This window comes from Bactrocera tryoni, chromosome 5, assembly GCF_016617805.1.
Source record: "Bactrocera tryoni isolate S06 chromosome 5, CSIRO_BtryS06_freeze2, whole genome shotgun sequence".
NCBI lineage: Eukaryota > Metazoa > Arthropoda > Insecta > Diptera > Tephritidae > Bactrocera > Bactrocera tryoni.
Window position 1 is genome coordinate 24,468,357 of NC_052503.1, and position 12,384 is coordinate 24,480,740.

Here is a 12,384-nt window from a genome sequence, read left to right on the forward strand (position 1 = left end):
GATATATACTATTTTAACAGAGTGTATGTATGTGTGTGTGTATGTGCACGTAAATGCAATAAATATTTTGTTTCAGTACTTACAAAGAAGAGGAAGTTGAAGAGGCATAGCAGATATTTGGCCAGCCAGACGCCACAATCGGAACCCATTTTGGCAGCTTTTATGTTGTGATCGAGCGTTGAAAGTATGTAAGCTGCAAGAAAGAAAATGAAATGAAGATAGATAAAATACAGTTAAATAAATAAATAAATAAGGTAATAAATTCAAGTCATTGTATCAAATAAGAGTGAATCAATGAATACCGTTTATTTCCCTCTTCCTCACTTTTATACGAAAAAGACGCTAAGAAGTAAAAACGTTAATTTTGGTTTGACCGAAGCTAGAAAACCATTCACAGGTTCCATTAGTTATGCTATAAATATATATGTATTTATCCTGTTTTTATCGTTCAGTTTAAATGCCAGTTATATGCTACAGAAACCCGATTTAAATTATTTATTCTGAAATAGATAACGCAATCTCATGCCAACCCATGCCAAATTTCGTGAGGATATCTTGTCTAATAAAAAATTATCCATGATTTCGATAGACCATATTGTATGCAGATATATGCTGTAGTATCCAAAATAGTAGTAGTAGTTTCTTGGAGAGGAATCAGATCAATATCTCAAAAACCGGTGAGCTAGATATCGTATCCTATCAGATTCTTTGAAGCATATTGTCGGACGAAACCATGACTGACGATTGGAATTTAAGCGTTTTCTGTCCAATTCACAAATAGGGAGACCCCACAATCTGCGCCAGCTAGCGTGGGATAAGCTTCCTCAATATCATATAAAGTTCTATTGAGCGTATTGTGTGAAAGTTTAAAGCCCACCGTCAACAAACTGGACTTTTTAAGATTGCCTTTAGGTCTGGAAAATCAACAAACGACCAGATATTCACCATGCACCAAATCTTGGAAAAGACCCGTGACATACACCACATTAGCTCTTTGTCGATTTCAAAGCTACTTTTGACACCACGAAAAGGAGCTGCCTTTATGTCGCTATGTGTGAATGTGGTATCCCCGCAAAACTACATCGGCTATGTAAACTTACGTTGCACAATACCAAAAGCTTCGTGAAAATCGGGAAGGACATTTCCGAGCCGCTTGATACCAAACGAGATTTCAAACAAGGTGCGCTTTCTTAAATGTACTTCTGGAGAAAATAATTCGAGCTGCAGATTTGAATAGAGAAGGTACAACCTTTTACAAAAGTGTACATCTGCTGATTTATGCCGATGACTTTGATCTCCTTGGCTTTAATTCCCGTGCCGTTAGTTCTGCTTTCTCCAGACTGTATAAGGAAGCGAAGCAAATGGCTCTGGTATTGAACGAGGGCAAGACGAAATACTTAACTTCGAAGTGGTGGATAATTTCGTCTGTATTGGAATCAGCATCAACACCAACAACAACGCCAAAATCTGACGCACAATATCTTTTGCCAACAGGCAAACGGACTAAGTAGGCAATTGAGAAGTAAAGTCCTCTCTCGACGAACAAAAACCAAACTCTACAAGTCACTCATCTTCCCCATCCTGCTATATGGTGCAAAGGCATGGACGATGGAAACATCTCTTGAGACGACGTTAAGAGTTTTTGAGAGAAAGGTTCTGCGGAGGTCCTTTGCGCATGCAGTGGTGAATATGACATTCGATGGAATGATGTGCTGTACGAGATATACGACGTCATTGACATAGTTCAGCGAACTAAAAGACAAGGGCTACGTTGGCTAGGTCATGTCGTTCGATTGGATGAAAACACTACAGCTCTGAGAGTATTTGACGCAGTACCTGCCGGGAGAAGCAGAGGAAGAGGAACACCTCAACTCCGTTGGTATATCTGTAGTTTTTTAGGCAATTGCTGTTGTTATATTAACGGCAGAAGACTTCTTAATAAGAATTGTGAAATATACTGTCGAGTTGGCAGTCCTTGATCGAATAAATTAGGTTCCGCTAAAGTTACTTCAACCCGACTGTCTTGGGAACGGTTTGCAAGTAATACGCTTTCACTAATCATTCAACCAGCTTTAAAGATTTGTTCTCAATTCTGGCATTCGACTCACCGCAATAATAGCAATTCTGCGTTGAAAGTGGCTTCTCATAAAAAGCTTAGCCGTTCTGAGGCCAATAAAAATATGTGGGTTTCTCTACTTCACAGTTGACTTTAAAACCCCTCTTAGAAACTTATTTTTACCGTTGAAGCAAAAGAAACGAGGCTCGATCAGATATCTAGTAAAAAATTAATCACTACGACAAAAATAACGAATAAAATAGATATAGTCTTGGTCAAGCAATTAATGCTATTACCAATATATTCGAAAAATTGTTGTAAAAGTTTCATAAATGTATCCATAATTTTAAAACCCAGAAGATGGTCTTTACAGGAATCACGACAAATATGAGAAGCAGGTCTACTGTTTAAAAATTTCATCAGCGTGATCAAGAACCTTGAATTCACTGTTGTACCAGGAAATAACTCAAAATATTTGGTATATTTTGGGCGTTATAATCAATGAGCGGTTACAAATACGAATTCCGTTCTTACTGAATCTGCGGTAAACGCATCGATAACAAGAGCCATTGGATTGAACCCACCTGACACCCTTCCAGCATCACTTTGACATATGACAGCTGGTTGAAAAGAAGCACATGAACATATACAGTCAACTAACACTAATAATCATTCAGAAATGTATCATTTCAATAAAAGTAGCGAGGACTGAAACCAATGTGGCCATCGGCACATATCCGAAACATTTCAAAGCTATTTTAAGCATAACCAAAAGAGCATACAAATGGTACTAGTGGTTCAGTTACTGACAAATCATATTACATATGTGTATGTTATATAATATTTGTGGGTATAACTAATTTGGGTGTTGATTTTTCAAGTTTTGGTTATTAAATGCTCAGCGAGTTATTAGTCAAAATATGTCAGGCATGACTTTCGTTTTAGTATTAAACTTTCTAATTAGCGCCAGCGAACGATATTCATTATGCTGGCTCATGCCAATAACTTGAACACTGTTATTTTAACTTTACATAGATATTAATGTGTACAAGGGCTTTTTGATAAATCGGTGATTTTTTCAATGTTAAGTTTAATGATTCGAAAATTGTTTCTATCAATAGACGTATGCGCATTTTTTGAAATATATATTTTTTTTGTTTCGAAAATCCAATAGTTTCGTCCAGACTACATCTTTATATCTAAAGCTACAATAATGCCTCTGACTGCTAGAAGTTAAGTCGACAGAACCTAGCTTCTTTTGAATAAGGTAACCTCAAATCAGGTGAATACGTTGGCTGAGCGATGACCTTTCTTTCGTGTTTGACCAAAAAATCAGTCACAAACATGCAGGAATGTGAGGGTGAACTGATTAGCATTGACATGCTTTATATGTACCCAAAATACTAACTAAAATATTAGGCAAAATGTTAACCAAAATATGTTGAGTCTTATGAAGCAACTCAACATACTTTGGTTAACATTTTGTTTAATATTTTTAAGGTGTGGAGACTTTCTGTTATCTTTCTAATGTCAACACAAAAATTTTCAAAAACTTCGGTGGTAACACACTACTAATTGGCAAATGAAGATCACACTTCATATGAACATAAAAAAGATTGTGCCAACAAACATAGAAGAGATAATATTTATCAATCCGGTTTGCACGTGAAATTTATAAGTATGAGCCATTTGATGTTGAGTCTAATATAATGATCATCTAAGTACTAATGCGTTGTTCACATCTACCATCTTTCTAAGCTCTACATGTGAAAAAAGGAAAACGCATCTATTATTTTATATAGAACTTAATCAACTTAGTCAACCATTCACGAATGGATCGTAGCTCAAAGGTAAGGTTGGAGGGAGAGCCTTCTATCTGCAGCTTTCAATCAACACTTGTTTCTGACTGTCAGATCAGATAATATTCGACCGAATAGGCCACGTCCAGCACGCACTGAAGAAAATATAGCAGCCGTAGCTGGAGTTTACACTAAAGCCGTGGAGAATCGATTTGGTGCTGTTCGCAGCAAAACGGACTGACGGATGGAACGACTTGGTGCATTTTAGGTCGAGATCTGAAATTGAAAGCGTACAAAATACAGCTGGTGCAAGAAGTAAAGCCGCCAAATATAGCCAATAGGTAGGCATATTACCGCATTTGGAACGAAAAGCAACGTAAGGAGATTCAAGAGCTGTCATTACATCCAAAAACAAGGGTTTGGTATGGTATGTGGGCCGGTGGTATTGCGCCAGGATAACCGACTATTTGATACCAGAAATTAAAGCTCGTGATCTCGACGATATTTGTTTTCAACAAGACGGCGCCGCTTCCCACACATCAATCAATAGATTTATTGAGAGAACACTTCGGTAAGCAGATAATTTCACGTTTGAGGCCGGTCAATTGGCCACCAAGATCGTGTGATATCACACCGTTAGACTATTTTCTATGTAGATAAAATCTAAAGCCTGTGCGGACAATCCCGCTTAGATTTAGGTCTTGGAGAAAAACATCACGCATGCCATTCGCCAGTTACCAGTCTAAATGCTCGAACGAGTCCTCTAAAATTGAAATCAACGGATGGGTCGTCTGAGACGTAGCCGCGGGAAACATTTGCAAGAGATAATCTTCAAAAAATAAATGTCAAACAATGCTCTTTCGAATGATAATAAACAATAAAAATTAAATTTGAAATTTCTATGTTTCTTCTTTAAAAAAGTAAGGAACATCGAAGTGGATTACACTTTATAAAGTACATGAACTCGCAGACTGACAGGTATTGTTGTTGTTGTTGTACCCAATTTGACAGTCATTGGTCGGATCCGTTCCGCTTACGTAGACCCGACTGTCGTGGGAACGGACAGGTATTGATACTAGCCTCCTCAATTAAATGCTGGTCCTTTTTAATCCATATCTATCAGGGCATCACAACGTCGAGTCCAGATGGAACTATTTATAGCTTCACGAGAAATCAGCCTATTTATTTAACCTAATCTATTCAATTCTACAAAGTCAAGCCTTTTCGGAGAGTTCAAGTCCCTATATATGACGATTCACTTTGCATAAAATAAAAATTTATTCATATTAGGCCGAATCATTGCAATTTTGAACCAAAGCAGGAAGCACTGGAGGCGAAAACGAGAATTCTCTGGGAATTATGTGTTAATACCTGTATTAAGACAGAGCTCCTATCGTTTATTCAAAAATTAACCGAACTTATGGAACGTCCCTCGTACATTTAGCATGTAAACGTTAAGTAGTAATGAAAAGCTTAAAGCGCGGTAAGAGGCAAATTGAAATTAAGCACATGTTGCAGAGGTATACATATGCACATACGACATACATGTATAAGTATGTATGTTGCAAATGCATGCAACAACAAGGTAAATGCACAATGTTTTTGTTCTTGTTTACACAGTGGAAAGCCAAACAAATAAATAGATGCAGCTGTAATAACACTAAGCCACAAAAACAGAGCGACAAACAGACAGACAGACGAAGCATTAAAAAATTAACAAAACAACAACAATAAAAAAACACGGCAGACATGGTAATCGCGGTGGATATTGTAAATGCGACACTCCTCGGAAGAGACGACGGAAGAGAGATATAACTTCATGTATTGTCTGTGTGTATGTGCATTCGTCGCTTTGCTGCCGTTGTCAACGCAAGTCATTCGCGAGCAAAAGTAGTGCAATCGCGGATATGGAGCAGTTTATACCCACACACACACATATACATACATACACATATCACACTATCTTTTTCATCTGCGTATTGCAATTCCACTTAAGGGCAAATATGTTGCCGCAGTTGCGCATTTTTCCACTGTTGCACCTTGCCAAATACTCGTATATAACCGTTATGGCATGAGCGAGTGACTAACTGGCGCTGCGAAAAGCCCTCGAGTCTTGAGTTGTCATGTTAATACATTCCGTTATTTGTGTTTCCATATGGATGTGTTGCAACGGCAGGCATTCACCAACGCGCTTGAGAGGTTTACTTCACCGGTTAACGGTAAAAAAAGGAATTTAGTGACGAAATTTGCCTTAAAAAGCGGAGCATGTTAAATGATATCCAGACGGCTTTACATGGCCTGGAGACCCACATTGCGATAACTCGTTTGGCAAATAACATTAGTGTGTATGACTTGATGTCAACTATATCATTATATCATTGGGTTGGACTGTTAAGTGAACAGGACCAGCGATGGGCGTGACACAAGAGCTGCATTTACCATACCGGAAGGGATTTCATGGGGCAAGTGCTGTTCTTTCGCCGTTCCAACAGGATTTGGATCGGTAAGTGGCTAGTTGAATTATCATATTTTTAGACACACCTTGTAGTGGAGTTGCGCTATTTTCTTCTGTTACTTCTCCGTAAAGTAATCCCCCTAGGTCCCAATACACTTGTGCCAACCTTTTCTCCAATTCTCGAAACAGTTGTAAATTTCTGGAACAGCCTTCAATGCGCATAGCGTTTCACGTTTAATGTCTACAATTGATTCGAAATGGTTTCCTCGAAGTGATCGTTTGAGTTCGCTGAGTTGTTGGCCCATAATTCCGGCCTCTGTTTACGAATAGCTTCGCGCAAACGACGCATAACACTCAAATAGAATTCCTGGTTGACAGTTTGGCCGGTCGGAAGGAATTTTGACTGCATCACGCTTCGATAATCGAAGAAAACTGTCAACGTAACCTTGATTTTTGACCTATTTTGGCATGGTTTTTTCGGATTCGGCCCACCTTTGCTACGATATTCGGCCGATTTATCGTCTGTTTCCGGGTTGTATGCTTCATGACATCCTGATAGTTGGAAAGCATTGTTTCTAAAACTTTATTTTTCCAAGGAATTGAGCGATTTTGAAATCAAACGTGCTTTCACTTTTCTTAGACCCAAATGATCTTTCAAAATGGTTTTCACCGATCTTTCCGATATTTCAATGGTACCAGTAAGATCTCTGTCTGTAAATCGTCGATTCTCAAGCAGCAATTTCCTTATTTTATTGACGTGTTGATCATCAGTTGATGTTGATGGCCTTCCCGCACGTGGTTCGTCGTTAACGCGTTCTCGACTCTCCTTCAATAATTTGTACTAATCAAAACCACTTACTCGCGACAAAAAATTCGCAAAGAAAGCCTATTCTAACATTCTGAACATTGCGGCAAAAGAAACTTGATTCTGCATACAAAATTTAATCCAACTTCTTTGTTGAATAATTTCACTCATCATAAATATCGCCGAATGCACTTTATGAACTTCAGAAATCAGATGTTACTGACAGTCATACGAGGGCTGCTATATATATTCTGGCCAGGTGCAATCTGACATTTCTATTGGAAAGTTTGACATTTTTTAGCATAACCGCACTCAGAACGTTTTGTCATTTAATCATGAATTGTTTTATTTACAGAAGAAATTGAGCGATTTTGAAACCAATCGTGCTTCACTTTTCTTAATCTTTCCCAATAATAGTTTTAACCCATTTTTCCGATATTCCATCGCTGCCAATAAGATCAACGACGATTAATTGTCGATTTTTGAGCACCAATTCCTTTAATTTATTGTTGTGTTGACCATCAGTTGATGTTGATGATCGTCCTGGACGTGGTTTGTCGTCAACTCTCCTTGAATAATTTGTACTAATCAACCTACGTAGCAACGTAGAAAAAAAATTTTGAATAAATGGGTTTTCACGCGAAAGGCTTACTATTTTTCGGCCACCGTGGCATAATGATGGGTTTACCGTGCGATTCTGTACTATTCCAACATTCTAAACATTTCGGCAAAATAAGCGTGATTCTGCACACAAAATTTAACTAAACTTCTTTGTTGAATAATTTCACTCATCATAAATATCGCCGAATGCACATTATGAACTTCAGAAATCAGATGTTACTGACAGTCATACCACCGTAGAAAAAAAAAGTTGAACGAATGGGTTTTCACGCGAAAATCTTCCTATTTTTCGCCCACAGTGGTATAATGATGGGCTGTGCCTGTGCTTGCGATCAAAAAAATTTAAATATTGATCGGAAGAGCAGGCTAACTGCTACGACGGTTCTATCTAGATAACCGGAGCGGACACAGTTATACTATAGCTGATCTAGAACCGTCATGACTCCCAAAAAATATTTTAGGGAAAGTTTAACATGTTGTTTTGTTTCTTTGAAAGTTTAAACATATTTCTTTGAAGTTTCCTTCATCTAGAATTGGTAAGAGAAAAAACGTAATAGCTTTCTTTATAAAGTTATAAGTTCGACTGCACAATCTGTTTATGTAAATAGCTTTCCTATATATGTTTTGTTTCACTAATTCCTTCTTAGAATTTTTGGACACAGAAGCCGTCGAAATCAAGATCGTTTCGATTGTAACAACCTCTATTTGTACCTGTATGTTATCATTACGACTCTTAAGTAGAAGGGAAAACTGTGACTTTTAAAAAATCTTTGATATTTTTATTTGGGATTTTTTGATTGAAAATTAGGGTTTTTTTGATATTACTTCAATATAAGAAAAAACAATAAATATTAAAAAAGTAAACTACAGAATGTTTGGGGACATATGAGGGTAAGATTCCACCAAATTACGCGAAAGAAAACTTTTATTGTACAAAATAAGAATAAAGAATCCAACAATTTGGTTATGTGAATTTTTCACATAAATTTTGATGTTTAGTGAAAAAAGGTTCATACAGAAGTTATAGAAGTTATAACTAATAAAGAAGTTATAGATAGATAGATATACAGAAGTTATAGACATTTTCATTGCCTACAACTGTGCCATATAGCTTTCTACAATAGGACTCGCATTTTCGGCAGAAATCGAGATAAACCATTCGTAAGCTTTATAAATTCAGCCGTGCTCTTGTCGTGCTCTTGCCTTTCCCGATCTCAGACCACCCATAAATTACTTTTCGCTGAATGTTTGTTATTTTATCTTTCCTTTCTGATGGGTTTCAATCTACCGTGGATTTATTTTATGTTTAAGGAAATTCATAAAAGATATTATTATTATATATTATGAACACATATACACTTAAGTTTATATAGAGAGATAATTGTAAGCACCTGTCATACATAAAACTATTCCACAATTCCCTTACTCTATCAATCTTCAAATTTCTCTCACTCTCAATGAGCTTCAAAGTTTTATTAAGCACCGCCTCTGTTTTTCTCAGAAACTTGAGCGAGTTGTATTCTGTTCTTTGATTCGTCTTCTGATTTGTCTGATCTTTAACTAAGTAATGAGTTTTTCAGTAAGAGAGCTACAAAAGTTTTTTAAGTTTTAAAACAAAAACGGTTGTGAATATCGATGAAATTCTTGAGAAAGTACATTCCATGCCATTATGGAACTCAATTTCACGTTTGATTTTCGTATGAAGTTCATCAATCGTCGTTAGCTTCTTGGCATAGATTTGACGTAGCCCCACAGCAAATAGTCTAACGGCGTCAAATCACACGACCGTGGCGGCCAATTGACTTGACCATTTCGTGAGATAACACGTTCACCAAAGTTGGTTTTAAATAAATCGATCGATGACATTTGCTGTGTGGCTTAAGACACCATCCTGTTTGAACCACATATTGTCCAAGTGCATATCATCCAATTTGGTTATTATTGAACTACATAATTACCAATAAAACTCCTGTTCTTAACAGTCAAAGAAACCTTTTTTGTTGTGGAATGTAGTACAGTTAAGATAAGGTACTGCTATGCAGCACGAATAGTTTACCGAACATTCAGGAAGACGCTAGCCAAACACGTAGAACAACAGTAGTCCAACAAGCTACGTGAGAAAACCATCAAAAGGGCCTGAGAAAATTGTGTGCGAACATTCGGCAGGCACTGGAGCAAAGGGCTGAAGGCTGAAATTAATACAGTTAATATGAGTATGGGAAACGAACAAGTACAACTGTACTCAGTTATGTGTGTATGTGCATTTGAATTGGAATAATGAATTTGCCACATGTCTCAATGGGTCCCAAGAGTGGCAAGTGCAAAGTAATAGTACCGTTCGATATGATAACAAACATATGTACTTGTATGTGTGGTATGTACCGACAAACAGAACCGGAAGAGAAGAATGTACCACATATAGTATTATGTTAGTATGTATGTATGTGTGTGTGTACTTAGAATGTTAGCGGTTTGCACTTGTTTATGATTACGTTACGACCCAGCGATAAACCGGCGGCAGACCATATAAAGTGCGCTTGTTGTTATTGTCAGTGCCGTTGTTGCCAACTTTATTGTCTGCATTGTGAAATCAACCGCAAAGTGATTACATACACACACACACACATATCTGTAGATTTATCACTAGAACCGGCAAGTTGTTTCACGTATTTGGCTTCAATGGTTCCAGCTACTCATACGGCTAATTCTTCAGCTGTTTGTTGCAACTGCGCAAGCCTAGAGGCATGCGTATGTATGTATGTGTGTGCAGCAGTTGGGTAATTATACTTAATTTGTATGTGTGCGTGTGTGTGTGGATGCAATAGATTCCATTCAAGCATTCATTGCCAATTCAATTGAAAAATGTAGCAACAATTGTTGTTGCTGTTGCTGTTGCTTGACATCTGAGCAGTGATCTGTAATCGGCCGCTGCTTAACAGTGACTACAGTTATAAAATAAGTTTCCTATTTCGCTGGCAATTACATATTCGACTACTGTATTACATTGCAATCACCAGATTCATATACAAACATATGTATGTATATCCACATATATATTCATAAGAACCTACGTACGTATACGCTGACAAGGTCTATTAACTATTTTAATTACCGATTCTTGCTTACTAAACACTTATGACAGCGCTTGGAGGTTAAAAGTTTTGTTGGCGTTATGAATGTATATGCATAATAGGCCTACTGAGCGTACTATTCGCAATAACATCAGCCATCTTGAGACTCAGCATTCATTATTGGATAATATTCGACCGAATAGACCACGTCCAGCACACAGTGAGGGAAATATAGCAGCCGTAGCTGAGAGTGTACACGAAGACCGTGGAAAGTCGATTCGGCGCCGTTCGCAGCATTTCGGATTGACTTAGGGAACCACTTGGCGCGTTCTATGTCGAGATCTTAAATTGAAAGGGTACAAAATACAGCTTGTGCAAGAACTGAAGCCACTCGACCTACCCAAGCGACATCGCTTCGCTCTATGTGCTCTTGAAAAGTTACAAGAAGATCCGATGTTTTCGAGCAAAATTTTGTTCAGAGATGAGCACCATTTCTGGCTCAATGAATATGTAAGCAGGCAAAATTGCCGCATTTGGAAGAAACAGCATTCTGAAAAGTTTCAAGAGCCGACATTTCATCCAGAAAAAAAGGTTTGGTAGGATTTGCGATTAGCCACCAAGATCGTTATAGACATTTTCATTGCCTACAACTGTTCACACCGTTTAACTTTTTCCTGTGGGGATATGTAAAGTCTACAATCTATGCGGTTAAACGGGCTTCGATTCATGCTTTGGAGTAAAATATTACGCATGTCATTCGAGATTACCAGTCGAACTACCCAAGCGAGTCATCGAAATTCGGACACAAAAGATGCATCATCTAAGACGTAGCCGCGGCCAACATTTGAAAGTAAATTGTCAATAAATAAACGCCAAAGAATGTTCTTTCAAATGATAATAAACATTCCCCATTAAATTTGATGTTTCTGTGTTTTTTCTTAAAAAAGTAGGGATCCTCGAATGGATCACTCTTTATTATCAAAAATCTTCTTTCTTTGATTATTACTTTATGGACATATCTAAGAAAGGTTGTGGGCAAATTTCAATTTGATGGGAGACATTTTCCTCTTCGAATCAGAAAACAGACTTTCGAGAAAAACGCTTTTGAAGTTTTAAGAGCCTGTTATACTAATTTAAGATATTCTTACAAATATGTATATATCTCTGTAAGTGTTTTCCGAATCAACTTAGGACTTTCGGGTAATAATCTCTAATATAATGTTCATTCAATAAATATGAAAAGTAAAAAAATCGATTTGTTAAAATTCACAAGTCCATATTATTCCTTAAGGTAGACAACTTTTTAGAGGATTGTCCTAGTATGTGGAGGCAAGACCAGTTATTAACATATTTTTGAGGTTAGTCGAAAATTTCGACCATTGGCTGCTTATTGGTCTCTAAATACTACTCATGGTGCTATTAGTTTCCAGTTCATTAAAATCAAAATTACTCTCAAATGTTAGGTGGAAAGAATTCATCATATCATCCAGAATTCCAGCTTGGATTAGTCTACAAGATTTAATACATGCATACGCCCAGGCATTTTAGCTGAACGATATGATCGTTGTAGACTTGTT

General features: G+C 37.3%; 1 protein-coding gene across 1 annotated transcript in view; it reads right to left on the bottom strand.

Moving 5' to 3' along the window:
- LOC120777642 (CD82 antigen) overlaps positions 1-12,384 on the bottom strand; it is a 127,982-nt gene that overhangs the window by 57,069 nt on the left and 58,529 nt on the right. The window contains exon 3 of the mRNA XM_040109094.1: positions 84-193. Within this exon, the coding sequence (XP_039965028.1) occupies positions 84-149 (66 nt within the window). The 5' untranslated portion in view covers positions 150-193. The remainder of the gene's footprint in view (positions 1-83; positions 194-12,384) is intronic.